Genomic DNA, 26,086 nt, shown 5'->3' on the forward strand with positions numbered 1-26,086 from the left:
AAGCTTATTAAAATAAGAATATTAGAGCACTGATAAACTATCTTAAGTCACATATTTTGGAGTTCTAATATAAAGCAGACACTAGAATCCCTTTTTTAAAGATTAAAACTGTATTAATATAGGTAGGTAGCACATGATTGTGAATATTTACCAAATTGATTTACACATCTAAAGGAACAGTTCTGAAACACGACTGAAAGTGTAAAAGCTTTAACATGTAACAGAAAATTTTAAGCTGATATATGCAAGTATTTCAGATTCCCACAATAATTGCCAAGTTTTACACAAGCATCTTAAATATGTCTGAATAATGTATGTCAGATAATTAATATTTTAGTTTAATATTTAAAAATTAAAACAATGCTGCCACAGGGCCTAAATATATTGACTCATTCAATACAATGATCACCAAAATGAACTACAGAAATACAAAAATCCAGATTTCTATAGCAATTTAAAAAATAGTCACATGCTTGAGATAAAAAAACACACAAGATTCCTTTTGCTGAGAAGTTATTCTTTAGGGTCAAACATTTTTTCTGTACTTCATAAATGCACTTTTTCCCATGAGAAACACCTATCCTAAGACTTTAAAGGAGATGTTTCTATTCAGAACAAGCTCCCCTCTCCCCGAATCATAACCAACCCAATATATAAAAATCAGCAAATTGTAAATATTTAGTAACTGCCAATATACACAGTTATTAAAAGTTTTTCCTAACAAAGTAATTAAAAATAGCCAAGAGATTTCCCAGTAATACTGCTACCACACAGCTGATAACTTCTCTCCATTTAACAGCCAATAATAATGATGAATAATAATGAAAAACCCTGACAAGGAACTCCCATCCAACAGAAATAAGGGGTAACAGGGAGAACAGTGGGCCCTTATACACGTTTATAGGACAGCATAACCTGCCCCCTCTCCCCACCCAGGTACATACCTGTTCCATTCTTTTCATTTTTGGCTGCAGCACTTGTTCGCTTTGGAGTACGCTTTTGTTTTTTTGCCAGTGTTCCACTATTGCTATCACTGGGTCTTTTTTGACCTAAATGAGAAGAAAAAAAAGACAAGACACCTCAAATATTTCTGCTACTAACAAGCTCTTTTTACAAGCAACAAAGAAATTTAAAAGCAGAAGACAAAACAAATCAGTAATTTTTAGCAAAGTAACACCAGACCTAAGACGACTTCAGAAACCGTTACAGCAGAGAATGACTTTTCACAGGAAGTGCTCACCTTTCTCTCCAATCTCTCTTTCTTGCACAGCTATACTACAATTGCTTGACGTAGTACTGGCTTCAAACCCATTAGCAGACTCGCTTTCACAGAGACCTTCTTGAGACTCTTCTGCCACACTATCGACTTCAATAGTCACGTCACTTTCACTCTTGATACTGCGCGATTCATCCTGACTAAGAGTAAGAGGCGAAGCCACTGAAAAGCTCGACTGGACTGCAGGGGGTAAGGCAGATGGATTTGAATTTGAAACATTAGGGTCTGGCTTTTCTGATACTGTGTCTTCACAACTGCTCTTCTCCTTTTCATCCAAGTCATCCAAGTCTACTTCATGGCAGAGCAAAGTTTCAGGACCAATCTGAGGCATTGCATCATCCTCATCTTTTAAGGGAACATTCTCATTTTCCTCAGATGGACGTTCGAAGTTCTCATTCGTCAGCTCTTGACTGTGCTGAACCGATTCTGCCACCAGGGATGGCATTTCCTCATTTTCAGTTCTGAGGGACTCTTCAGCATTCAGCCCTCTACATTCCTCTGCTCCAGTACATTCATTGGTCCTCTCTTCGGATACAATATTTGGCACTTCCATCTCACTCTCTCGTCGATTTCTCTTCTCAGGTGATGCCTGTTCCAAAGTTTTCCTTTTCAAAAGCTTCTTATCTTTTGTAGAAGGCTCTGTTTCACTTTCAGTAGTGCTGGAAATCTCTTTACAGTCCAAGGAAGACACGTCTAATCTTTCAGGTTCTGTAAGAGATTCATTTGCCACCTCTTCTTGGCTTCCTGGTGAAATCTTTGCATACTCTAAACAGGGATCTTTTGTCTTGCTCCTTCTCCCTTTTCCTTTAGGTGATTTTTCAGCCTCTCTTTTGATTTCTTCTATTTGTTCTGTTTTATTTCCGAAAATCTGAACAATTTGTTCACTTTCTTCAACTTCCAGTTTCAGTGTTTCTAATGGCTGCACTTGAGTCCTGTCATTTTCTTTCAATGCATGAGGAATCTTTGGGTTTTCTTCATCTAGCTTCTCATCATGTAGTTTTTCACTTTTTTCCAGTTCTGAAGTTTCTGGAGAAAATTCTTCATTCAAATTCTTTTCAGATGATTCATCTGCTTCACTGTCGGATGAGCCAGAGTCTGCAAAAAATTTTTAAAAAGAAGGAAACAGCACCCTAAATAACAAATTTCAGCACAAATTCTTTTTTCAACCACACATAAAATTTTTTGTCAGTAATCTATTGTATTAACATCAGTTTACAATAAAATACTTCAAACTTAAAAATTCTGTGTTATTCAACATATTTATTACAGTTCTTACTTTTACTCAAAATTTTTATGAAACTACAATAGTAGTAGTACTTTTACTATTTCCCAAATAAGCCAATATAAACAAATTACAGTTTATAGTAGCAAAAATACTTTTACAGACTCCCATGATCTACCTGGCCATAATGCCTCCTCCACCTGACATTACAAAAACAAAAACCAAGCCTCCTCTCCTCCATGCACCCCCAAACAGAAAAAAAAACAACGCTTCCACACCACAATATGGACATTTCATTGCTAAACTACTATACGAATCACGCACCATATGCAGAGCAAGCATTGTTACGTTACCAGAAGATTAGTCATGGACCTGTACTAAAAGGAGACAGTGATTTCACTTCAGTTCTTGTTCACAGAGGCTTAGAAATACCAAAAATATTGCTGTCATTTGTATATAATTAACAACTCTGCTGGATGATGTAGTACTGAGGTTGAGGACTTAATTACCACAATAAAGACTATCATTATACCACTAGATTTGGTCTGTTCAAGATTAGGACTGAAAGGCTCTGGCTAAAGAACATGGAATGACTTGCACAGTTATTTCCATGCCATAGCTCTTCTGTGAGCAAACTGTGATCCTCAGCAGTGTCAGCTCAACTACTTCCTCAATAAAATTCACAGGGGGGGAGGGGGGGGAAGTAAAAAATAAAAATCAGACTTCTTTTTAAAAAGGTACTGTAAAAAACCTCAAAAGCATCCAAAGGACTGAGGTCACTCACCGTTTGATCCTCTATCAGAATCAAACATTCCTGAGCTATGTCTCATCTGCCTGCGAGGTGTTGCTAAAATCAAAATCGAAAGTTATTAATTTTTAGAGAGTAAAATCTCCACCAAAAATTTGTTTTGTTATATTGCTTATTCACTGACTGGTTAAGGAGGACTTTAAAGCTTCTGACAGCACTGTGTTCGCTGAAGTTGTCATATTAATGCACTGCATTACATCACTGTTTACATGCACTTCCATGCCAGAACACGAGTGCACCAGATGTACCTTCTGTTCCATTTGGTAATGGTGAGGAATCTGACAAGTTGTTCCGTGCACTTCTGGCTCCCGATTTACCTTCACTATTAGGTGTTTTGGATAAACCGCAAGATGTGTTTGATGGAAGAGTAGATTTCAGAGGTGGTCGTCCACGCTTTGATTTTTGTTTCTCCTCATCCTTCTTCTCATCCTTTTCACTGTCTTCTTTATTCTGAGGGGGGAAAAATGAATTTTTATTAATATGTTTCACTGCAGATCATCAACCTTTTCTCCTTTTGCTCTACACTTCTAGTAAAAAACTAGACTGTGGACTGAATAACTTTTTTTTTTAAAAAAAAAAAAAAAAAAAAAGGAATTGTGATGTAGTAAGTATTGTACCACAAGAAACTTATTGAAATAACCATTACTTTTGTTTTTTTCTTCTGTTTTCTCTTTGGTCCTCCTTTGTCCACAGGCCAGATAATCCGATCAGCTTTCACCCATTCATCATATCTAAAAGTAAATAACAGCATACTGTTATTACTGCACATAAAGAAGTTGTTTGCAATACAAGGCTTAAAAAGACGGAATTACAGAAAATATTTATTAAGGAGAGGTAGGAAAGCAGAGCATATATTTACAAACACATGCAGTATGTGGCATTAGAAAGATGAATTACATTTCTAACCCATAAAAAAATTTACAGAACAGGGGAACGGAGTGAAAACCTCCTTGTTTCTTGCTAGCAAAGCACTGGAAGTCAGGGTACTCAGTCAATTTGTCCCTAAGTTTGTCTGTAAAGTTTGTAAATTATTTCACATTATATACAAAAGTCAGTTTTCACCACACCGTGTGTCGACAGTAAAATAAAACTTTTTTTTTTTTAAAGGAAAAGTTTTTAAATTATAGCAACAAACTGTATGAGATTCTGAAAAGCACAGCTATACTACCGGTGCTCCTCAAAATCTCCTAAGTCACTCATAAGATAAAGGGACACACATAAGTATTTGGGCGATACCTCCAATACACATAAACTTAACGTAGCCACATAAAGAAATCTGCTTAGTTTACTTAGAAAAGTATGGATTTGGCATGTCTCAAGTTATATACCAGAAGTGTGGCATTTAAAAAAATTATCGATTTTGTGAAATTTTTGCTTATACAGACAATCACAATGCTGTTAACAACAACAACAACAACAAGCCATTTCTAAGCAGTATTGAATATAAAGCATGGCTGCCAAGAGCAGCATTTGATTCATTTTTTTTCTGTAGTTCTTCGTTGCTTAGCCCTCTCCTACCCTCTCTACGTGTAACAACCGTTTGTTATAATCACAGTTAGCACTGAATACAAGAATAAATTTTGTTGCCAAAATTTCAGGGCTTGATACTCTTAATTGTACGTGTCTTCACCATTATCAATGACTCCCTTTAAATAAAAGTCTGAAGCTGCTAACGCTAGCTGACACAATAAATTACAGGGATACTCCTGTGAGGAGCAAGGATTACTCACTTTAAGCAGGATGGAAACTTGGAAACATACAACTAAGTATATTCCGAGATTTCAATGCAATAGTGTCATACCACGAACAAAACAACTAACATTGAAAAATGTAATAGAGTCAGATCCTGTATCATGTTGGTAATTCAATTCAGAGCCAAGTCACTACTTATCTTTCTCTTTTTTTAAAAAAAAAAAAAAATTATTTTGCAAATAATCCTTTTAACAAAGAAATGAAATGCAATTTGTTCTCCTTACCTTACATTCCAACCATAGTAATGAACTAAATATAAAACCTCTCCATCATCAATTTCTGTGCTTTTAATACTGGCTTCATAAATTTTCTGAGTCTTTCCACGTCCATATTTTACTTTCACTTTGGTTCCAGTCAGGCAGGGTTCTGCATCCTCCTCATCCTCTTCACCTTCTGACTCTCCTTTGTTCTCAATTTCCTCCCTGCAGTAAAGTGTATTTGAAATGCCCACTAATTAATGACAATCAAAGTTTTAACATTTAACTAGCGTAGCCAAGCTACTACAAAAGAAAAAGGCTGCAACAAAAATTTTTCTCATTTTCTGCATCCTGCACTGCCTCCAAAGCCAGCTTGGACACAGCTTTTTAAGTCAAAAACAGGACTTAGAGAGAATAGGGGTAAGTGACAAAAATATCCAGAAAAATTATATTCTAGTTTAAACACAATGTATTAGGTGTACAACTACCTCAAAGCTTAAAGACTTTTTTTTAATGAATATTTTAATAATACAAAAAGAGGAATAAGTTAACTCAGTGTTTGGCTCCTAAGTAACACAGGAAGAACTAACTTCAGCTTTTAAAATATACTTGATTTTGACAAACTATTTAGAAAAAAAATTATTTCTTCTACAGTTTGCAATAGGCTATAGTTTACTACCAGTGCACAGTAAGTCTAAATCGCCATCACAGTGATCTTCTTATGGGTACAAACACCATTCCATTGAAAAAGTAGTTGATTACAACAGTGTTTAACCAAGATTAAAAGTGTCTACATAGCTCTTATATATTACCTATATATTTACCTCTTATTATTACCTATATCTAATATTTAAACATTCTACTTAAACATATTTTCAAGACTTACAATCTAACTTGTTTTTACCTGTACTTCTCCTGCCCCTATTTAGCATAATGTAAAGGTTAAACTACAAAAAAGTCACCAAGAAAGAAAATACTGAAAAAAACGTATGGGTTTGCTTTTAACGAAATATATTTGCTAGCCTTCAGTGAAAGATGAACTATCTTGTTGTGGCAAACAATTAAAAGAAAGATGATAAGCACCATCCGCACCACTTACAGAAAACTCTTTGATGCCTTAGTCATCTGACATACCTCTGCAACCTGCTGCACACCCACACTGTACCTTCATTTGAGGAATTTCTGTGTGCTATGGTGCACTGCAAGATTATTTTTTTTGGACTGCACAGTGACTCTTTCTTTAAAATAACTGTGTATTGTTCCTACTCCTCAAAGCTCTTTAGAAGAAAATATGCAATACTCCTATCAGGTTTTATTCAGTATCAACTTGTGTCCACACCAGTTAGCCACATGGACAAGAAAAACAAGGTAGGAAAGCCAGCTTAAACAGGTAAAGACACTGCCCTTGACCACAGCCAAAGTTAGCTAAGAGGAGGTCTACCCTGGTAATAAATTAGTCACCTGCTCACAACTCGTTTGTAACCAGGACTATAAATCCAATTCAACTTGTCAAGCTTAGTCTCTGGATGCTCGTTTCCCTTTGCCCTTCCACATTTCTCCATCCCCTCCTCTTCAACCGACCTCCAAGGTTTCTTTCAAACTCCCTCTTTCCTTCTTTGCTTTATTAGCTGATCCCCTTCCTCCCTGCCTACAATACATCAAGTAACAATAAAACCAACAAGCTCTAGGTTCACCAGCCATCACTAAACACTTAAGCATGGGAGAAGAGGGGCTCTCTTTTCCATTTATATTTCAACTGCTCAGAAAAGTCTCCGCAAACAGTTGCTCACCATCCATACAGCACCTGGCATACTTATAGCCTGGTCTACTTGGTGTCTGTACGTAACAGCGTGATAAAACGCCAACACAACCTTGGCAAGACCTTTCAGAAAATAGAAGTGAAAAATACTGTCTGGCATCTACCAGAAAAAGATGCTTCCATAAAGTACAGTAGACTCTACAAACTTGAAATAAAATTTTCACGACACAGACATACTCGTAAGAAGGCAATACAAGTTCACGTTTACCTCTCCCTCTGCCTCTCTTCCTCTTCATCTGACTCTTTATCAGAATCCTCCTGTTTTTTAATTTTTTTCTCTTTTTGCTTTGGTGTACTTTTTCTCCCTAGTGGAGTTTCATTTTCTTTCTTTTCTGCATTCTCAGGTGTTTCCTCTATATCTTTGTTTTCTTTGTTACCGTCTTTTAATTTGTCTTGTGTTTTATCTTCTTCACTATCTTTTTTAGCAGGGGTTGCATCCCGGGCAAGTCGTCTTCGTCCCTAGAACAGAAATAAGATCAGTTTAATGACTCCTGTCAATTGTTCTGTACAGCCTTTCCAAATCGCAGCTGAAAATGAAACATACTATTCCTGTACAGAAGAAAGGCTGGAGGTAACACCAAAAAGCATAATATTCTAAAATAACAGCTTAAAGTCTTGTTATCGAGGAAAAAGGCAAAATAAAGCCATTCTGCTCGGTTTGGAATAAAGTGGACAAGCTTCTGATTTACTTCTGGAGGATTTCAGGACATTCATTTAGACCTGTAAGGTCTGTTGCCCCAACAGAAAGGGCCAAAATTCCTTGCTCAACTACAGCAATGGCCTTAATTAAAGTACTTGTACAGAACCACTGAGAAGGCATCTTCCTTTCAGCATCTTCAATCCTGATAGCCACCTGTTGATTTCACAGAACAGAAATCTGTCAGCTTTAGAAAAACTGTTAAGTATCACATTTTTAAAAGGTATTTTGAGTAGCTGGACAACTGCTGTTTGGGACTATCTGTGATGGTTCTTGGGGATCTAGTACAGGTTTATCATTTTACTATTAAAAGTCTCTTGGATAGGGTCATTGCTTTGCAATCAGAACATTTAAAACACATTATGAATGCAAGATTAATTATTTGGAGGCCATCCAAAGATGACAGTAATGAAGGCACTATAATAATTAAAATTCACAATAGTATAATGGTAAATAATATGGAATAATACTTTGGAACAATAATCATTCATAAATACATAGCTGGTGACTGGATTAATAAAGTAATAAAATACATAACCAAATAATATTTAATTATTAACAAAATAACATAGACAGCCAATGATAAAAAGGACAAAAAATTCTTCCATTTCTTTATCCGCTCACCAGTTTTCTCCATAAACAAAAAATAAATGAAAAAACTAACAACAAAGCTAATGTCATGCCAGGAAGTTCATTAAGGATGATACAGCTTGGAAAAACCACTTGCAGTTAGCTAGAAATATAATATGTAATACAAATCTAAACTTATGTTTACACAGTGTCTTTTCATCTATTAATTTAAAAGGCCATATACTTGCTTGAAAAGCTGGTTTGCAAGAAGTACTGTAATAGAATTACATTTTAGTTGAACAGAATCCTGACAACTTGAACAATTTAAAAAGTAGCAATTCCTTGTCCTTCAGTAATCATGCTCTATTAAGGAACACAAAATGTCCTTTTAACAGAATTAACAGGAGTGCTAGAGAGTCATATTCAAATACCTTGAAAGTATTCTTGTATTCTCCATCAGGTTCCGTATCCACTAGCTGGTGGGTCACTGGTCTTATCTAGGTAACTACTAATACAACCCTCACCCCTACAGCATTCAAAGACAAAGGAAGATAAGCGTTCCTCCCTCTACTTTTGTCTACGTACTGTAAAATTGCAGTGTTTCTTTTATTAAAGAAGAGATATTGTGATTAAAAAACAACCCAGAGAAATGGGTCTTCCTTTGATTCTTAAAGCTGTAGCAGTCCCTTGATATTCCTGCTTCTTGCCGGAAAGCTCCAGATTCCATTTGCCTGTGGAAATTCTCACCCACAACCAAGACTGTCCTGCTGAGTTTCACTGTTCTGATGATATACAGCTCTCAGTAGCTCTCAAGCCATCCCTGAATCGAAATGTCTGACATCCAACACAGCCTGAGCAAATCCCAGAGTTGGTTTAGAATATGAAGAAATAATCAAAAGTAATTCTATTCACAGGTAGAGCATACATAATTAACAGTTAACATCAACTCTGTGTTCACAGAACCCTGTCCTACGCTTGTACAAGTACGCTAACTCAAAGGTACAATCACTCCACAAGGGAAAACTCATTATGTAAACTGTTCACTATACAAAGGGGGTTTGTTCAGTACTAAACAGAAATCAGTTCAAAGCACTTACCCTTGGGGATCTTAGTTCTATTTCTTCTTTTTCACTTTCACTGCTGGAATAATTTTCTTCTGCTTCTTTTTTAACTTCTGTTGGGGGCATTTTTTGTTCCTCTTTTACACTTTCCTCCATTGGTTCCACGTGTTTCTGTATGTCTTCTACCACTTTTGGTTCATTGTGATGGATGGTCCTAAACTGAATGTTTGCAGAACGGCAGTACTCTTCAAAACCATAAAGATACCTATAAATACAAGTAAAGCTTAATTTATATTTCATGTTTTATTTTCTACTTATTGAAGTGCATAAAACCTATTTTCCTGCCCACAGAAAAGCAAAAGGAGCAGTAATTGGGGGGGGGGGGGGGAACGGACAACAAAACAAACCCAAATAAACAAAAAGTAAAAAGCCAGAGAAGATTTTGAAATGAAACAATTATGCACCCAAGTAAAATGGTTAGAAAGAATACACACAGGTGCTTCCCACAAATTCAACTTCACCCCTGTTCAATTCATGACAGTAAAGCATAAGAACATCTACACTGTTTTGCAAATGCACAATGACAGCTAAAATCAGCCTACTATTAGAATATGGGCACACAAACAAGTTACCACAGAGTAACAAATTGCCATGCATCAGCTTGTTCTCTGGTAACTGCCTGTGCGCACACTCTAATCCAGTTACAGATGAGAGAAATATGAACTAGCTTATTCCTCAAAGAATAAATACACAAGTTACAACATACTATCATGTGTCCACAAAACATAATTATTTCCGCTGTAACAGCAACCTAGTACATATTTACCAATTACTCTTTTTATGATAAATACTCTTCTCTGTAAAATACAGACCTTAAATATGTGCCCAGTTCAAATCCCACTGAAGATAGTCTGAATATTTTCATCTTCATCAATATTAACACGAGTTGAGTCATTAGTCATCCCTATTCAATCAGCCAAATTTCCTTAGGTTCGAGACAAGAGAACCTCATTCTTCCCTTTTACTCAAAAAGCCCAATTGTTTCTTGTCAAACTTCCAGGAGGATAAATAATGAAAATAATTCTTATTTAGAAAATGAGCTTGAAAAGTGTCATTCCTAAAAGGTTTCCATTTCAAAAGTTAAAACACAACTGAAAACCAGGGGTCAGAATAAAAATATTTATGCATTTTTTCATTACAAGCAGTGATTTTACTACTTAATACTGTCACATCCACCATAGCAATGTACATAGTTATGCCCTAAAGCCATTAGTCTACAGATTCCACAAAGATCATATTTAAAAATGCAATCTGAAACATGTCTATCTCTATCAACATTTTTCAGGACGTTAAAGAAACTGGTATAAAATTCTCCTCACTGCATGCAGCATCTACAGATCAAGGACAGAGTCTGCTCTTGTTAATCACCATAAATTGCAAAGCTGAATTTGCCAAAGCTTTTTTTATAAATTTCATTGTTGTACTCTGAAATGGCATCATCACATGCTGAAAGTGAACACTTCTTGATAAGAAAATGAGCAGAATTCTAATGTATTAGAGCAACCGGAACTTATGCAGCCCTGAGCACTCCCTCCTTTCCTCCACCATTTCCATCCTCAGCACTGGAAAATGCTCAGAACTGCTCATGAACTGAAGAATACCAACTACTGTTTCACTAACCTATCAAAAATTGCTTGAATATTGTACATGCTACTAAAAAAAAAAAAAGGAAAAATGTTTTCACCATTATACAATATGAGAACTTACTTTCTATAAGCAGTTTTTACATTGTAGGAAGCAGCCGAGTTCAAAATAGGAATGCCAAGGTCCATATAAATTTGCTTCCATACAGCACCACTCTCAATCTTCGGGGGGGGGGGGGGGGGAAAAAAAAAAAAAGAAAGTCTTCAGGTTTTGTTAACCAAGAACATTAAGGAATGATATCTAACACGGCCACAAGCCACAGACTTTAATAATGAATAGACATATTTAGTTCAGGAAACATCCAACACTTACATTGTCACACCCACCCTGCTGATATACCAGTCTAAAAAGTTTGAAGAGATTAAGGTCCTTGTAGCCCAGAACAGGTGGTTTATTGATAGGAGTACCTAAATAAAACAAAACCAGAAATAAGTTATCACGAAGAACAGCAAACTGCTTCTTCCATTCCTTTAACACACATTTGCTTACCAATATCTTTCTACATTTTAAAACCTACATTTAATAGTTCTAAGATATGTCACAAGTCAGTAGTTTCCAACCACCAATTAAGGTTTTACCCTCTTTTCAATGCATCAGTGATTTCTGGGTGGTTTATTAGCATACTGGCACCAGCTGCTTGATAACTATGATTTCTCGACCTCCTGGTCAGATTTGTGCAGTAACCCCCATCCAACTGGCTGCATCCCACTGTTCCTCTCTTGAGTGGGGGGGGACAGCCAGAATTGCAGCAAGCTCTACAGAACACCTGATGAACACTCGAATATAGCAATGTGCGAAGAGATTAACTCAAAACACTGTGGTCTGAAAGGAATGGGGAAGAAGCAGAAATGTTGGATTAGAAAAAGATACACAGGCTAATTGTCAGAATGTGAAAAAGCACAAAGCCCTAACAGGACATGAATATCTGGGACAGTTCTGGGAAAAAGAAAGAACTCAAACTGGATGAGCCGCAATGATATAAAAAACAATAATTAATTGCAAAAGGAGAAACTAAAAGTGACTTGGGGAAAGTGGCTGCGTATGTAGACAGTATTCCTCCCAGCAAGGAAGAATATCAAACCTCTTCCCTGCTACTTCTCATCTTCCTTCATCTTCACGTAATTATATTTGGAATCATGAAAATAATTTTATAGGACTTTGGGAATACTGTCATGATTACACCAATCAAAACATTCATACTGAGAGAACAGAATGTAGAACAAATCTGGTGGGAACAGAAATCTTGCTATAAGGACAGAGGAAAAAAAAAGTAGAGGCAGGGGAAAGACCCAGTCCTGAAAAAAAGTCCTGTACATTGCTGAATTGACATACTAGCTTAAAGAATAGTTTCTGGACTGAGTCTTCAAATTCAGTGCACAAATGCTTTCTTCTTTTGCCTCTACAAGTCCCTGACATGATCCCTACTTGGTTTGTAGTCTAAGAGTGCTTAAGAAAGGGAGTGAGGAAGGAGGAAAAACAGAAAAGGGGGAAGAATCAGGCTACTAGAAAAGAAAGAAAATTGTGGATTAGTCCAGCAGCATAGGGATTCTTTTTCCCTCAACACAGCCTCTTATTTCCCCAAGGCAGGTTATTCTCCAGAAACACTGGTTATACACAGGAGGCCTCAAAATTATTTTGGATGAACCCCAGTATACTTTGCTATAATACATGACCAATTTCTAAACCTATGATAAGAACTGGCAATACTGAACAGACTTGGAACTGTTCTTTTACCATTCTGTGGTCTAGACCACACCTCGTTAATAGGGATGCAGAGCCTCTTTTACAAAGGTAACTTGATTTCCCCCCCCAGTTTAAAACCCAAGAAAAAAAGAAAGGGGGAAATATTTGGACACCACATGCACTTTACATTTTACTCTTAGCTCTGATTATTTCAAATTCAAGTACATCAACATTTGCTGTACTATATACTGCTAAGGAAATACCATTGAGCTAACTTTTTTTTTTCTTTTTCCTTGACAAAAGTAAAAAGGCAGTAGTAGTTGCACTTGTAATCTACCTCCACCAATGTTATTGCAGGATTAACACAGTATTCAAATTGAAATAGTGAGTCCATGAGTAAACTGAATAAAACAAATATACTCTAAAAGATAAAACTCTTTCCAGGCTTAAATACCCTTAAAAAAAAAAAAAAAAAAGGAGGGGTGTGTGTGCAGCCAAGGAACAGAAAACCTTCCATTTTAGTGTCAGTCTCATCACAACTGCAAATGTGAATGGCTTATGCAACAACAGTTCTCCCAAGTCAGCAGGTATATCCTGCTCTCTATACATAGCGCATGCACTTCCAATATATGTCTTATGCCAGGACTTTAACTATTCCAATTTATAACAGTCTCACCTAATTCGGTAAAGAAAAACATTTAAAATATGCTATTTTCTTGTTCTAGCTACTGGACAAAGTAGAATCTTTTAAGTTGCCTCTTCAGGTGAGTACCACTGCTACATCTGCGCATGATTAAGACAGTTCTGCAAGGAGACTTGAAGATGGCACACCTCCCATTCTCTGCTGGTTGAATTTCACCATCCATGAATAGCCTCCTCAGGTTCCAGCCTGAGATTAACAGCAGCAGAGTTCCCAGTCATGGCTGTCACAACAAGAAATCAACCAAGAGCTTATTTAACAGGGATTGTTAACATAAAAAAGGTTTTGTGAAAGCAAAACAAAAACAAAACACCTCAGGGAGGATTTGAGTTGCCTTTGTGCACTGTGCTTCAAAGTACTGGAAGCAGACCTGCCACACGTGAAAATGGGTAAAAGTGTTTTTCCTTGCACCAGACTAGCTGTTACCCTTTGTCACTGACATGAGAATATGCTCTTAATAACATCCATTACATTTAAAAGCAATTTTTAAAAGCGATTAAAAAAGTGGACTAGAGATTAAATTTAAAAAAAAAAAAAAAAAAAAAAAATCAGTGTTACCTCTGTCTTCCATAAACTTGTAAAGCTGTTGGAGGAAGTTGTCCCTCTCTTCAGGATCAAGCTCTTCCTCAGGCTGTGAAAACAAATGGAGTCATAATGAAAACAGAAAATATGCAAAGTAACAATTTATTTGTACAAAAGCCTAACAGCAAGAACTAAACCCAAACCACTTCCCATTTGGCCCTGCACCCATATAATGGTGAAATATGTAGAAAACAAAATTAACTCAGGAGACTGAAGTGTGCACCTCAGGAGGAGAAAAAGAAAACACAGGTCAGGGAAAGCCTCAATCCATGACAGAAAGAATTTAAGTGTGACCCTCAAAATGAAAACACTAATATTCTTAACATATTGTTCTAATACAGAAAAGGTCTGCTATTTACAAGACTGAAGCAGTTCACAGGAACTCTAGGGTTTTTGTTTTGTTGTTTGTTGGTTTTTTGTTTTGTTTTGGGGTTTTTTTTGGGGTTGGTTTTTTTTTTTTTTTTGGGGGGGGGGAAAGGAGGTGTCTTTAACTCCTCTTCCTTACCCCAACTATAGCTAAGGTTGTAAAATAATTCTTTCTCCAACCTCCAACTGTTCCTGGTTTTGATGCTCCAGATACTATTCAGAATCCATTTCAGTTCATGGAACTGAAATCCATGCTAGATTTCAGTTCATATTTGGAAACACTTTTACAGTCACTTCCATAGTTCCCTGAACACATATTTCCATAACTTATTAATATAAATTCCTTACTTTTATCTTTACAACTTAAATCCTCAGAGATAAACACTTATGAACTTTATGGTAAGCAGTCCACAGTATAAAATAAAGATTTTATTTTATTCAGGTGGAAACCATGAAAATAAAAGTACATTTATCAGGGGGAGGGAAATAATTTCTACATATCTACGTATACTTCATGGAATTCTGAGATGCTAGCAGAGACCAAGGGGGGGGGGGAGAATCTTTTCCCTGCAACGCTTTACGCATGCTACTTTCTTCCTGCCAGCCTGGCAATCATAGGGATTGCTGGTAAGGCAGTTTGCACAAGGAAGACCGCAGCTGTCTTGAAGGAAAGACGTACAGTACATGTCAAAAAAATCTTATCATTACATTATTAAAAATAACATAAAAGTCACAAGCAGTTCCAGAAGGAAACCAGAATAGCAATTTCAATTTCAGTCGTCTCTGCATTCTGTAAACTTTAAGCTTCAAGGCAGGAAGATAGGCAGTGAAATGTAAATGTATATGCTACTGCCTTGTTAACCAGAAAACAATCTGCCCAGCATCAGAATGAATTTCAGCCCTGCCTGCTTCAGTGAATTCTGAGCTTCAAAACCCAACAGGGATCACCTACAACCAGGCAGAGACAGTATCTGTTTCTTATTTTCCTATTTTTTTCTTGAGACATAATTTGAGGAAATTAAATGAATAATCACAACATTGTACAGCATCAGTTACCATTTGCTCATACTGCATATTATAGGGATTATATAAAGAGAAACCATTATCTATAGAATTATTAAGTTCTTCCAGGTTAACAAATGAATTATTGCTATAGAAACCACAGCTTTTTTCTCTCCATCTGGATTGCAAACCAACTTCAAGATCGAGAAATTTCTACCATGTACTGTAATGTTTACTGATTAAGGCAATATGATACAAACTATGCAAAATAAATATCTCTAATAACAGTAAACATTCAGAAATATTTCTGAATAGTTGAATTCAAACCATTTCTTTTACGTGGGCATAATACCAAACCAGAACTGTAGGTCAGAACAGCAGAAATGTAGGTTTGAAATAGCACTCTTGCAGACAGAATGTTAACCATTTCATTCATACCAAGTATATTCAGCTGAAGAAAAGCAAAAAGAAAAGATGAAAAGCTTTTACATTCTTATAGGACCACGGCATAAAACCTGACTGCAATATTCATCCACCTATGAGAGACATCCTGAATCCTGTACCTACTTCTCTCTGTTGATGGTATATGAGCTAGGTTGCCACCCCTTGACAAAGAGTCTGAACCATGCCTGAACCATGGTACCAGTGGACACCAAATCCTTCCAAGACATGACTTAAGACCTGAATAACTGTCACCAAGGAATAAATCATGTATCAGCTATTTCAAAGTCTTTTTTTGCTACTGGACAAAATGAGAAAGACCAACCCTTCATGGATATGCTTACTGAAACATTAAGATACATGGATTTTTAGAAGAGGTCATTTTTTTTTATCAAGGTTATCTATTTGTAACTGGACATAATGAATTCCCAGGAGCGTCTACTGTTCTGAGTTAAAGTTAAGTTTTATTTTAAATACATCAACTATCATCTAAGCTGCTCTATCAGCAACCTTAAACCTGCACCCAAAGTGAAGAAAACACCTGAGAAATGTTGATGCCACAACCTGCAGTCACCATCAGTGACTGGAGAGCTAAAATTCCCACCATCTCTTTTCAGCAGGCACACGGGCGACACTGCTACCCTCCAAAACTCACTTCTCCTATCCAGACACTTAAGCCCATTTTAGACTGGGCATAAGTAAGTTCACAGTGACAATTTTTCAAAACCAGTTTCTTTAAGAGAGTTCTGCGTCTCCATTTCATTTTTTCGCTATACAGATGTTGCAAGAAAGGAATACTGTAGCTAAAGAGAAGTCCAAGTGAGAGGCAAAACAATATGAAATTTTTAAGTGGCAGGAGTTCAAAATTGACCTTTCTGTTGTTCAACCAACACCCATAACTAAATGCAACATGAGAAATTTTTTTTTTGTTTCAGAGCAAGAGGCTGAATTTCATTTAAAAAAAAACAAACTCCAAGATGCCCTTTTTTACTCATAATTAAAAAGCTGAAATTTTATGGGTTTGAGATTTTTTTTCCACCTTTCTGACTAGCAGGTCACATCAGTTACAGAATATTGTAAACAGTAAAACAATGAAATCAACAACGAACATAGGATCTCTGTGTAAGGGACATACGCCTTTCCAAACTCAATTCCTTATTGCCTTCCAAGTAATACTAACAGTGTTCAAGTATTTTGTAAAATTATTCTGAGAATAACCACCAACAAATAAGCACAACATAAAACCCACAGAAACTTGCAGAAAACTTGTATCTGGCTTTGCTTCATTTGGTTTCAAGCCACTTTATTCACCATGAGTTTTGCCTCTGTCTTTAGCATGATTTTAAACAAGAATATAACTCTATTATCCTGACTCATCCTTTAACTCTACAGAAAGACGTTAAAGCTTCTGTGGATGCTAACCTGTAGAGCCGAATGGGAGCACAAAGGATGAAATAGTTGATTTTACAAAACAAAGAATGAATCTCTACTTACAAGCACGTACACCATACACTCAATCAACCCAGGGCTAGGGTACCAGGGACAGATCCTTCTTTTATGTTATTAATAGACTGACAATACCATAAACTCTTCAGTGAAATAAATGCAAGGTAAGAGGAAGAACAATGTGTACAGGATTTGGAGTTCAGAAGAGTATATGATCAAGACAAGCTGCCAGAATTAGAGTTAACGTAATTTTGTTGCTTCAGAGCACTTAAATGCGTTTTCATCACTTGCACATTTGCTTTCTGATGCCAAGTTTGAACACTAATTAAGGAAATGAAAAGAATTAAACTGATTGCAACAAGTTAACAGCTTTACACCATGCGGAGATGAGAGCGGTCTTCAAATGTTCATTTCTACCAACAGGAACCAGGAATTCAACCATCCTCAACAATGACTCACTCTAGAGCTGCACCTCAGTTTGCAAATTCTTCGCTCCTCTTTGAGGACTATTCTGAGAATGCCTGTTAGCACAAAACTGTGAGCAAGAAAGTGTTTGTAAAGAACGTTTGTGCATGGTATGATGTAGGCCATGCTTCACAGCCCCAAAACTCCTACAAATGCATGCATGCATGAGAAGGATGATTAGCTAATCAACATTCAGCTGTTTTTTAAAGGCTATTCTGCATATTACACATCACAGCTGCTTAGGTTTTTTTATATATATGTAAATAAACCACTTGTTTCTGGATATCATGCTTCATTAACTTTGAAATTACTGTATTCCTGTATTTAATTTTTAGAGTCAGCTTTTTCAATGTTGTCTTAAAATACACATAGGTTGCAACAGAAATGGACAATTCATGTATTATTTTATGTGGTCTCCCACAGTCACTTAGAGAAAACACTACATGGAAAACAAGAACTACTTTGAAGCAAAATGTTAATATTTTAATAGATGACTACTGTTAATTTGTAGGAATCTCAAGCCTCCTAAAATACATCATGGCTTTCATATACTCATCCTTCCTTCATGAACTTAGTGCTAATAAAATATATGGTAACGACTTATCATGAGAACTGAAATCCTTGCTTATTTGCAGAATAGGTACATTGGAAAATGCTTCTAGCATTTTCCCTGCTCAACAATGTAAAGCAACTCTGACCGACGTTTCTTGATGCTGTTGTGATGCAAGAACCGTAAAAACTTTAAATGAATCCACACTATTAAACATACTACAGATACATGCTTCAGGTGACTGTCAAAATGAAGATGAAGAGAAAAATCCTCTAAGCATGCACCTGGAGATGCTACAATTCTTTCTTCAATGAGAGGCATGGAGACCAGCTAGCTAGAATTTTTTTCTGGACATTTTTTGCATGTTCGGTTGGGGGGGGGGGGGGGGGGGAATGAAAGAACAAGGAACTGATATTAAAGTGACATAGATATGTTCGAAGAGTCTCTCCAAGATGGTGTTATAACCAATTCTACAGGTAAGACAGAAACCCTTTTTCCAGCTCTTGATATCATAAAAAGATACAATTTTGAAACTTGCAAAATTCAAACTCTAAAGAACAAATTCCTTACTTTTACTCTGATCTTATGTGAATGTATCTGTTAAGAACATGTACTGAAAACGTATTTCAAATAACTGCATATTCAAATCTTGATTCTTTTGGAATCAGAATGGCCTACAGGGAGACTGACAGGCAAAACCAAATGTTGCCTATACATTCCCTTGTAAAATGGGGAGTATCTGTCTGTTTAATCCTGAGAAACAAAGAGGTATGATTTCTGCCCTGACAGAACAACTTAAATACAAGCAAATACAGTAGTATATATAATCTGATTTTTAATAAAAATCAAGTAATGTTCCAAAAGCTTCTATTTCTATGTGGAGATACTGGAGTTTAGATTTTCTTTTTGCTTTTAGCTGCAGTGCATTCTTTGACTGCCAAATGTACCCTCAAAACACAGTTAATTCTCTTATTCTGACATGTTGAAAACTGGGTAAGAATCAAAAGCAATATCCAGATTTTTATCTGGATTCAAAACAATTGTGCGGTTCTTTAAATTTTCATTTGATAAAGAACTTTTTGTATAGTACCTCCTGATTTTTTCACTTTTTGTGACACAAGCAATATCTGTTGTTATTCAAACCTCACACTGTGAATTAAAAGTAATCTTGAGTTGCAGCATGTACTGCAATTATTGCCAAAAATCCAATAATTTGAACATGCTGAGCAACTCAAATGTAACGCAATCCCCGTTAAAGTCCACGACAAGCAATTTCCACATTTTCCTCCTTCATAGTCAACTCTGGACCACACAAGTGAGTTACCACTGATGAAGAGGATCAGCATCTCACCACCACCATATTGGTTCCCACTCCTTAGCTTACAAAAGCCATCAAAAAACAACCATGTAAAGCCTGGAAACCTTGTTGTACCAATTCTACCATACTCTCTAAGATGTCATGAAAGGCAGCACAATTTGAAAGACACTCTCTGTCAAAACAAAGTTACAGATTTTAACCTAGCTACTGGAAAAATGGTAGGATCTATTATCACCAGCTACAGTAGGTCTCTCTACTCCATTATCATTATAAAAGATCCTACTTCAGGAAAATAGGATCCTTTCCATTCCCAGAATTAGACTCTTCTGATTGACTTTATGCTCTCATTATACATTAAGTAGGTCTGTGGCAATTTGATTGATTTAATGAAGGCCTATCATGGCTGGTCAGCAGCTGGCCAGGCCTTGACAGCAAAGCTGCTGTGCATTTCAGGAGACGGGGGTGGGGGAAAAGATAATTTTAAAAATCTCCCTCCCATCTCCAGCAATATAACAATTTGCAGTTCTAAAACAAAAGGTCCACTGAGAACATTCTGGCAGAGGATGGACAGAAGCTATTTTGACCTTGATTAATAAAGGAGAAACTCTACAAAATGTAAATGCAAAATTTGAGTAATTCAACATTTGTAGTCAGATAAACGCAAGGCAGTATCATTCACTTGTCAATTCTCTCTGCAACCGGTATTACTGCCTTTCTAAGGGAAAAGAAAAAACAAATTATGATAAATTCCCTAAATGCTCTCTAATTGTAATTAGAGCATGGCCCACAATTAGAATATGTATTGTAACAGTTGAATCAGGAATTTAATGGGCCCGAATGACAGTTCTGCTCTGACATAATCTAAAAAGATTAGTATCTATCTTCTGCTACATAGCTTCAGCATGAAGATGCTCACCTTATTTTTACATGCCTACTTGTCACCTGGAAATAATGGATTCTATAGCTTTTCCTACCAGCACATCTACCTGTCTGGAATCCTTTGCTTCACTACTCTACATTTAGATTATTCTTTAAAAACAACCTCTATTTCTTTTACAGGAATGCCTTTTCTTTTCTTTTTTTTTTTTTTAAACCACCAAGCTCCCCCCTCCCCCTTCTTTGTTTGAAACACACAGCACTTTTATGCAATAGCCATGAAAAATTATATTACAAATGGATACTAGAAGACTAGTACAGCAATCCTTGATTTTTAGTGACTGATATTCTGCAATTTTAACCAACATTAATACAAACAGACCAATACAGACTGCAACAGTTCACACCCTGCAAAATGTGGCCTATTCAGTCCTTTTCACTGCAAACAGAGGAAAAAACCCAGAGGATTTTATATTCTGCACACATCTATCCTTATATTTATCTAATCATACCATTATTCTCAGACAGACATCTACTCCATTTTCCAGAGCACTGTTATCAAGGCATAAAATTAACATCTAAAAATAGACTCTTATTGTCTTTTTTTACCTGGAAAGATCTACCCTGGCTGCATGCTCCACCAGACAGTTCCCAGATCAGAAAACTAAGTCAAATCCGCATTCTTAACAACCATGTTAACATTACAGATTAAAACACAGAATCCTTACCTAGGAGCTGCATTCTTTCAAATGTAAAATGGTTTTACTTCCTTTCTATCTAATCTGCCCACTGCCTGGACATATTTCAGCCTGACTTCCAAATATTTGCTGGCTTTCTCTCTCCCTGCACGGCATCCGCAGTTATACGGCATTACTTACATTCTCTTCCATATAAAAAAATAAAAAAATCAGACATTACATGAAAGGCAAAGAAAAGAGACAGCCCATTTCAAAGCATCTGGCAAGCCTCCCCCTGGCCGGCGGCCAAGCCTCCGCTCCAGCGCCCGCTCCCCCCGCCACTCCCGCGCATGCGCACTGCCAACCAACAGTCGGTTGCCGTGGCAACGCTGTAGGCCGCCTCCAAGTACGACCCGCCATTCTGCGCTCCGGCTGACAAAACCGCACGCTGCAGGGGAAGCGACAGGGAAAGGGTGTTTGACCTTCCTCAGAAGACAAACTTCACTTGATTTTTTTTCTGTATAAAGAAAGGAGTGTTTCCGAGCGTGTTGTGAAAATCGCACGAGAAAAAAACCAAACAAATCCCACAACCAGCCCCCCCCCCCTGGCTTCTAAATATAACATCAAGGTTAAAAACAGGTAGCAGAAATAAAAGGAAGTTCTGTAAATACGGTTTTAATGACATGAAGAAACTGGCTAACTTTGTGGAAAAGGAGCCACTCAAAGTATTCCAATGCAGAAAAACAATTTACCCTAAATATCAGACAGAAAGTCCATCCATCCACGTTGTAGCATATGATGGTACTGGTTTTAAGAAAAACCTAACGCTTTCAAACTTAAGTCCTGTACTGCTCAGATAGCGTTTTAGGCACCAAATAGCTTTAACAGGCACTGTGCATTAGCTCATACTTTCAGTCAGCCTACTGCTTTTGCTTTAATAGTTTGTCTTTTTTTTTTTTAAATCAAACTACTGTTTTCAGAACCAAGTTACTTTTTATATAAGCTACATATAAAGTAAAAAAGAAAAATACAAAGTTACTTTTATTTAAGGTTGGATTGCTACTATTGAGCTCAGCATCAATTTTTTTGGTTATGTCTCTCCTTCTGATCCAGATCCCTTCTATAACTCTGCTCTTAAATTCTTAATTTCTGAGATTTGTCTCCAGTTTCTGCACTGGATAATAGGAGGCAACCTGCCCCTGCCCCACTACAGACGGCTGTAGCAAAGGGAAGATGAACAGGTCTGAAGACGTTGAAGTGAGTAAGCCACGTCTGAGAGTAAAATGTCGGAAAGTGCAGGATCTTCAGGCACGCAAGTTATTAAATTATCTTTGAAGAATGACTGAAATTGCCCAGACTTACCAGTACTTCTTCCGTTTTCTCTTCTCTTTTTTCTTCCTCTTCATCAGTTTCTGCAGCAGCTCCATCTTCCTCATCGCTGCTAGAGGACTCCAGAATTTCACTTATGTCCATTTTCCAGTTCCGAGGAACACCCTTTGTGTTGAGAAACGTGCCTGCCTCCTGTAGCCCTACAGAAGAAAGGGCCCTGGTTTTACCTCATCCGCAGTATTCACAGTCACTAAGCATTTTTAATTTCCTTTTCACCTTGTCAATTACAATGCCAACTTAAACCATAAATGGAAATAAGTGATAAAACAGATACTTCAGCTTTAAACATTCAGTCTACACACTTTACATTTCGAGACCATCAAATTCTAAAAATCAAGTATCGGCAACTCAAGGAGTTCAGAATTGAGACATCCATCCTGCACACAGCATCCAGTTGTTTTCTAGGCATAGGTCCCCATGAACACTAAGATTTATACCTATGTATGTGAACAGTACCAAAAATGAGCACCTATACTCATCCATATATATTCTATGCAACTGTGAACTGTTCTGCTTCTGTAATAAAGCTATTAAAAAAAAACCAAACCCATCAATTAGATCAAGTACCACGATTTACTTTGTTCTTTTCAAAATATCTTCCTGTCTTAAAGTTTAGATTGAAAAAAAGATGGCAAATGTTTTGTTTAAGAGCACTGCCTAAAGAGATGTTACATTACTGTTTGGAACAGAGGAAAAATACACTAATGAATAAGGCAGTGATGGGATGGGGAGAAGTCACACTTGTACAACGGGAATACCTCAAATTCTTTTCCTGGAAGAGGTGGTCCAAGGGGGAAAACAACAAAGCAAAGCAAACCCAGATAACCCCAAAACATACCCCCCAGACACAATAAAAAACTGTAATAAAGAGGAATCAGAATAATACCCAAAAGAGGGACATACTGCAATGAACCATTCACAGTGTTGCTGGAGAAGAAAAGGCACCAGTTTTTAATAGCTGCTGACAGAGTAACCTTCAGGAAGTTGTCCAAGTTCTTTTTGAAACCATTAGTACCTTTGGTTCCACCATATTCCCTCATGGCAATGAATGTCACAACCCAATTATGTTCTGCACAAAAAACAAAATCCCTTTCTTCAATTTATCTTAAACCTGGCATCGGATCATTTTTTTGGCTGTTCTAAAGTTCTTGTACTGTGAAATAGTTATTAAGAAGAAAGTATATGTGAAATCACCAAGAATTCCATGAAGCAATCAAAAGCACCTCAAGCTCTCATTTGTGAGTATCTTGTTAAATCTTCACTTGTTAAGGAGCTGTTCCACACCTTTACGCAAACCGGAGGAACTGTTGTTGTTGAGTGGGGTTTTTTTGTTGCTTGTATTTTTTTTTTTATTTATTTTATTTTTAATAAATATATTTTAAATATTTCTCCTTAACAAATTTTGTGTTTTGAGGTCTGATTGGGAGAAAGAACACTAAAAGTTTAAGAATTATTTACATTAAAGTGAGAATCTGGCTTTTACAAGCTCACTAAAAAGATGGATTATTGTAGTTATATTATCCATCCATCCATCCAGAAATCAAGTTCTGTAATTATACTTTTAAATCAAACATTAACCACAGGCAGGCTGTTCTAATGAAGTTTACACCTTGCTGTCTGGGTATTTTTAATGTAAAGACAAGGAGTTTTGAGCAATAGCACAAAACTTTTGTTTTAGGAGAGGTAACTATATATTCCATTGTTCAATGACATTTCAAATACTCTACCTTGAAAATATTCTATTCACTTTCCATGAATTCGGAGTGGATCAAAAGAAGGAAATAAAAATCAAATAAACAACACTTCTGTTAGGTGCTATTTTAATAAGGCAGCTATACCCAAAGTTTCTGTAATTTATCGCATTTAAAACTGTTTGCAAAATATCCAAGAGCGATTATCAGAAATCAACAGGCCAACATTTATCTGTAAAAGTTGAAAGTACTATGGCATGAGATTACTTTTTTAAACACCTACAATTTATTCTAATTTACCTTTTTTAGGAGAGGACTCAGATTTTGGTAAGTTTTGAACATCTAGTTCTTTAATGTCTTTTCTTGCTACTGAGTAACTGAAAAAGAATAAGGTTGTTATTATTTTTAAATCACAGTAAAGCAAGGATTTGATTTAGAAAAACAGTGATTTCTAAAATTTCAAGATTTATCATTCATTTTCCAAGCTCTTTCTAACAACTAAATGCATAAAGCATTTGTTACTCTAGGTCCTAATACAAGATTCAAAACCAGAGGAAGTTTCCAATCTTTCTTTGAAACTCAGACACTAAAAGAACCCTTGTAATTAAATAATTAAGAAAATTTTGTAAAGCTTCTTTCTTTTAAATGTTTAACCTGCACAAATTTGCAAAGGTAAAATACTCTACATAGGCAAAAAACATTTTCTAAATTGAAAATATTCACATCAATCAACAGTTGCTACCCAAAACAGCAATCTAGCTAAGAAGAAAGAAACAAGCCCTCTAGTTTCAAAATGCATTTCTACTAGCACAGAAGAGTGAAGCCAAATTCACATATCTGCATTGATAAATAGTTGATTTTTATTTTTAAATTACAAAAGTGTTCTCACAGCAAAATATATGGAAGTTGCTCTGTTCTAAAGTTATACTGAATATTCAGTTACTGAATTACTACAATAGAAATGCTAACCAACCTGCAAGGAAAGCCTTACAAGTGAGTTATTATAATAAGATTTTTTTTCTTCTTTCATTATTTCAGAAAAACTGGAGTAAAACCTCAGGAATTGGAGGCCGCCATTTTCTGAAGTTAAAGCCATAATACTATGGGGAAAAAAAAGTAAAACAGAGCAAGTCTGCATGCTTTTCCAATAACATTCTACCTTCAGTATATAAAGAACCAGACTTATCTAGAAGGCTGATGATAACATGTCTGCATTAAAAGGCCAAAATGAATTAAGTCTTCAGTTACTTGAAATACGTTTCAGTAATCAAGTACTCGCATTCTACTCATAATCATGGCTATTAAAAATCACAAATTGTTCACTTTGAAAGAAAGAGAGAAAGAGGGGTGACAGCTGGCCTTTGGCAAGGAAGATTTTAGTTACAATATGTTGAGACAGATGCCTTAGAAGTAAAGATGAAGAGAAATAAAGGGAAACAGCTTTAAAACACAGTCTTTGTATTCTTTTGAATATATTATTCCTTAGGTAAGACACACATCTCCCTCTCCCCTTCCCCCTTTGGGGGGCGGGGGTGGACTAAGAGGACCTTTCTTTATTTTCACAGGAATCTTGGTTCAGATTCTGTAAAGATTTTAAATTAAACAGTTACTTTACAATCACTTTTTTATTAAAAAAAGTAGATTAAACACTTTTAAACTTTGCTGTTTAAATAGCCATGGACATCTGGGCACTGGAGGTAATGAGTCAATCAGATATCCAAACTACTACAACAGACACCCATAAAGACATAATAATTAAGACATTAAGGGAAATAATTAGAACCAAAACTCACA

At 36.3% G+C, this 26,086-nt stretch overlaps 1 protein-coding gene across 5 annotated transcripts in view; it reads right to left on the reverse strand.

Moving 5' to 3' along the window:
- The window catches only part of ARID4A (AT-rich interaction domain 4A), a 54,194-nt gene that overhangs the window by 1,493 nt on the left and 26,615 nt on the right, over positions 1-26,086 (reverse strand). For 2 of the 5 annotated variants that reach the window (XM_075503835.1, XM_075503836.1), the window contains exons 10-22: positions 24,593-24,669; positions 22,575-22,741; positions 14,048-14,120; positions 11,419-11,513; positions 11,170-11,267; positions 9,439-9,667; positions 7,283-7,533; positions 5,283-5,480; positions 3,953-4,037; positions 3,555-3,756; positions 3,283-3,345; positions 1,241-2,371; positions 945-1,049 (exon numbers count right to left, since the gene is read on the reverse strand). In XM_075503835.1, the coding sequence (XP_075359950.1) occupies positions 945-1,049; positions 1,241-2,371; positions 3,283-3,345; positions 3,555-3,756; positions 3,953-4,037; positions 5,283-5,480; positions 7,283-7,533; positions 9,439-9,667; positions 11,170-11,267; positions 11,419-11,513; positions 14,048-14,120; positions 22,575-22,741; positions 24,593-24,669 (2,774 nt within the window). The remainder of the gene's footprint in view (positions 1-944; positions 1,050-1,240; positions 2,372-3,282; positions 3,346-3,554; positions 3,757-3,952; positions 4,038-5,282; positions 5,481-7,282; positions 7,534-9,438; positions 9,668-11,169; positions 11,268-11,418; positions 11,514-14,047; positions 14,121-22,574; positions 22,742-24,592; positions 24,670-26,086) is intronic. The other 3 variants (XM_075503838.1, XM_075503839.1, XM_075503837.1) reach the window with 3 other exon arrangements.

Source organism: Mycteria americana, chromosome 5 (assembly GCF_035582795.1).
Source record: "Mycteria americana isolate JAX WOST 10 ecotype Jacksonville Zoo and Gardens chromosome 5, USCA_MyAme_1.0, whole genome shotgun sequence".
In the NCBI taxonomy this organism is placed as follows: Eukaryota; Metazoa; Chordata; class Aves; order Ciconiiformes; family Ciconiidae; genus Mycteria; species Mycteria americana.